General features: G+C 31.6%; 1 protein-coding gene across 1 annotated transcript; it reads left to right on the forward strand.

Annotated features, from left to right (window-relative positions):
- Positions 1-508: 508 nt before the first annotated feature.
- Positions 509-3,163, forward strand: LOC107805783 (uncharacterized). The gene is made up of 5 exons (XM_075231690.1): positions 509-1,188; positions 1,347-1,763; positions 1,860-1,897; positions 2,002-2,538; positions 2,862-3,163. Exons 1-5 carry the CDS (start codon positions 509-511, stop codon positions 3,161-3,163), a joined length of 1,974 nt encoding a protein of 657 aa, XP_075087791.1.
- The last annotated feature ends 1,194 nt before the right edge of the window (positions 3,164-4,357 follow it).

Here is a 4,357-nt window from a genome sequence, read left to right on the forward strand (position 1 = left end):
GTGTGTGTGTGTGTGTGTGTGTGTGTGTGTGTGTGTGTGTGTGTGTGTGTGTGTGTGTGAAATTGTATGGGCTTAGCCCAAAATAGGGAGCAATATTATGGAGAAAAGTTCATTTGTAGCCACTAGGGCCAAACTTATATCACCTAATAGCCACAAAATAACCCTTTACAAGTCATAGCCTAAAAACAATAATAAAGGCTAGCAACTGAAAAAGCTGAAACCATACGCTCAACGCAAACTAAAAGGAAAGCACTCCTAATCGATTTTGTTACGTAAATTCATGCGTTCAGTATGGGATCTTCAATATCCAAACACTATAAAAGTCTCCCAATTATTCGCATTGTCAAAAAGATTCTAGGGTTTCTGAAGATTAAACCCAGAGAAGAGCTCCAAAAAATTCACGATGAAATTCAAAGTTTTTGCACAATTGCGGCCTACAATCAGCTTAATAGAGTTAAAATTTTGTTCTTAAATTATGAAATTGATACAAAATCGACAAACTTAACTAATGTCTATGGAGATTGTGAATGTTGGAACTACTGTTCCAATTTTGATTTCGATTGTACTTCAACACAATGGTGAATGGGTAAGTGAAAGTAAATTTATTAATTTTCTTATTAATGGCGTGCTGATCAATTCGGGATGTAGTTATGAATATTTTGTTGATGAGATATACAAGCAATTGGATATAGATTCATTTACAAGTGCGATGGAGATAAATTATACAGTGAAGGACGGCTATATAGCAATTCCAATATATAATTATATGAGTGTGCGCTTGTATATAGAGATGAAAAAGAAAAACCTGGATATCACTGAATATCCATTATGCATAACGTTGAAAACTCTATATTCAAGTGTTGAATGCTCATATGTGTATTCAAGTGCTGAATGCTCATATTCAAGTTCATACTTGGGTGGTAACTTACTCGCAACAACTTCAGCTGGTTTACAATGTCAGAACGTAGAAGAAGTACACGAAACTAATATTGTTGAGATGATGGATAATCATGGAAAAGAAGACAAAATTAAAATAATGAAGGGAAATTGTATAATAGACAATCCACAACATGAAGAAATTACAGAAGGTCAGTTATATTGGGTCAAAGATACAATCATTAGTGTAATGAAGCACTACGCAATACGAAAAAAATGTCAATTTATAGTGGATAGATCATCTACAACAAGGTATAATTTCTACGTATGAGATTGAACTTCTCTGTAATTTTGTGTATACTGCTTGTATTATTGTATAATGAGATTGCATATGTATATTGCTTGTTTATTAGAGACACAAGTGTAAAAATCTGAAGAAGTGCATTATCATAACACTATATTTTAAATAGGTATTGTCTTACATGCGTGGATGAAAGTTGCAAATGGAGTCTTAAATCTTCAAGTCTACACAAATCAAATGTCTTCAAGGTTAGACGGTTCAATGATGTTCACACTTGCCCAGAGATGAGTAGACTATTTTCACAACGTCATGCTACTTTGTCAGCCATTGTAAAAACGATTTGCAACAAATATGCCAATCCAAAAACAATATACACTCCAGCAGACATCATGAGCGACATGAAACAACAGTATGGGATTAATATGAGTTACATAAAAGCTTATAGAACAAAGGAAAAGGCTCTTGAACTGCTAAGAGGGATACCACGCGAATCTTATAGTAAACTGCCGGGTCACTTGTATATGATAAATATGACAAATCCTGGTTCTGTCATAATGTTACATAAATCAGAGGACGAGCGCTTCATGTATGTTTTTGTCGCACTAAATGCAACAATCATATGATGGAAATACTGCTACCCTATTGTAGTGGTTGATGGGACATTCCTTAAATCATCATATAGGGGAATAATGTTAACAGCTAGCGCACAAGATGCGACAGGTGAATATGTCGCAGACTCTTATAATAATTATATATGATATAGATAGTTCTTATCTATGTATAACAAAAATAACATGTGGATGCTTTCTTGTTTGCTTAACCAGGTAAAATTTTTCCACTAGCATATGCTGTTGTCGATTCTGAAAATGATGCTTCCTCAGAATGGTTTTTTGAAATGTTTACACAGGCTTTTGGGGAAAGGGAAAGGATGTGCATTATATCCGATCGTCATGCAAGCATATTGAGGGGTGCTATAATTGTGTATCCAGAGGTATCTCACTATATATGCATCTTTCATCTTTGGAATAACATAAAGAAGCAGTTCAAGAAGAACCATGACTGGCTGAGAGAAGTATTTTTTGCAATGGCCAGAGCATACAAAATTAAAAATTTTAATCGCCTCATGCAAGATATGGACAACATTGATAAGAGGGTAAAGGGTTACCCGTTCCAAGTTGATTATGAAAAGTGGTCCATAGCGCATTTCACTGTTAATAGATCCATGGTGATGACTTCAAATATTGCCGAGTCACTCAATGCAAGAAACAGAGAGGCAAGAGAGCTACCAATCATGAGTTTGCTAGATTACATGATGAATTTGGTTATGGAATGGAATAATACAAATATAATGACAGCAATGAGTATATTTACTAGCCTAGGAAACAAATGTAACGAAGTACTGAAAGAAAATAGCTATTTGTCACAGAAGATGACGGTAAATATTCTTTTATCATGTCTTACTTCATACACCTGAATAACATACTTTGACAAAAATGCATTAATACTTGTCATATCCCTATTTTACTAATGACATCTATTTAAATTTAGGTGAGGTCTTCAACCGATTATGTATCTATAATAATGGATGTTGAAAAAAGGTAGAACGTAGTCTGCTTGCAAAAAAAAGAATGCTCGTGTAAACGATTTCAAGTGGATGAGATTACTTGTCCATATGCTATGGCAGTATTGGACTACACACACATAGAAGCACCCAAATATTGTTCTGCCTATTACACCAACGAATACTTCAAGAAGACATATGAAGTTCCAGTTAATCCACTTCCAGATGAAATTACATGGGACCTTCCAATAGAGGTGTTAGATAATTTGGTCCTACCACCGATAGTAAAGGGAAAATCAGGAAGACCGACGAAGTCGCGACACAAGGGACTTTATGAATATCTGTATACTGAAACAGTTACCTGTGGACTGTGTGGAAAACAAGGACACAACAGAAGAACATGCAGGAATGCTCAAGACAACTAGTAGATGTTTATCAATGATTTAGTAGTTTGTAACATTTTTCCTTGTGAATGTTACAATTAGAATAATGAAAAAATAATGAGATTTGAAATCAGATTCTCTCTGATGTATGAATAAAGATGCTACTTTTTTGTCGTAATGAAAGTATTGGTAGAAATTTCATTCCAAATACTATTATGGATGTCACTATATAAAAAATTATACAAAATAGATAACAATATATAAAATATATACAAAATAGACTGTAACTATATAATTTATATATAATATTTTATTCCTATACAAAAAATAAAAAAATAAAATATTGCTATACAAAACATATACAAAATAGATGTCGCTATACAAAAATTATACAAAAAAGACTGTCACTATACAAAAAATATACAAAATAGAACTTGTATATTTATACAAAAAATAATATACAAAATAGACTGTAACTATACAATTTATATATAATATTTTATTCCTATACAAAAAAATAAAAAAATAAACTGTCGCTATACAAAACATATACAAAATAGATGTCGCTATACAAAAAATATTGTCACTATACAAAATATATATAAAATAAAACTTGTATATTTATACAAAAAAAATAAGATCGTCACTACTGTATATACAATTTACATACAATAGACTGTGACTATACAAAAAATATACAAAATAGATATCACTATACAAAAAATATACAAAAATAGATGTCACTATACAAATAATATACAAAAATAGATGTCACTATACAAAATATATACAAAAGGACTGTTACTATACAAAATTATACAAAATAGACTGTCGCAACACAGTTTATATACAGTTTAGCTGCCCCCAAACTTCATTCATAAAACTTCCTATAACAATTTAGCAACACCAGCTAAATTTGAAAAACCTGTCGAAACAAATTATCTGTATAAATTTCAAAATTAAAACTGTAGAAAAGTCTAAACTACACAAAATCTGAAACTTACATAATTTCACTATTAACTGAAAACAAACAAGTCGCAATTAAAAGTAATATTCAACATTAGCATTTCAAACCTATTGTTCAAAAACATCCCAAACAAAAAGTATAAAACGTGATATAAGTATGCAACTGTATCCAATCATAAGACAATATCATAACCAAACTACTTCATCTTAAAACTACATGTGAATTTTCTACTAAACTATCCCAAACTACTTTTTCTTGCCTTTTTTCTT

The sequence above is a fragment of the Nicotiana tabacum genome, chromosome 15, assembly GCF_000715075.1.
Source record: "Nicotiana tabacum cultivar K326 chromosome 15, ASM71507v2, whole genome shotgun sequence".
Lineage (NCBI taxonomy): Eukaryota > Viridiplantae > Streptophyta > Magnoliopsida > Solanales > Solanaceae > Nicotiana > Nicotiana tabacum.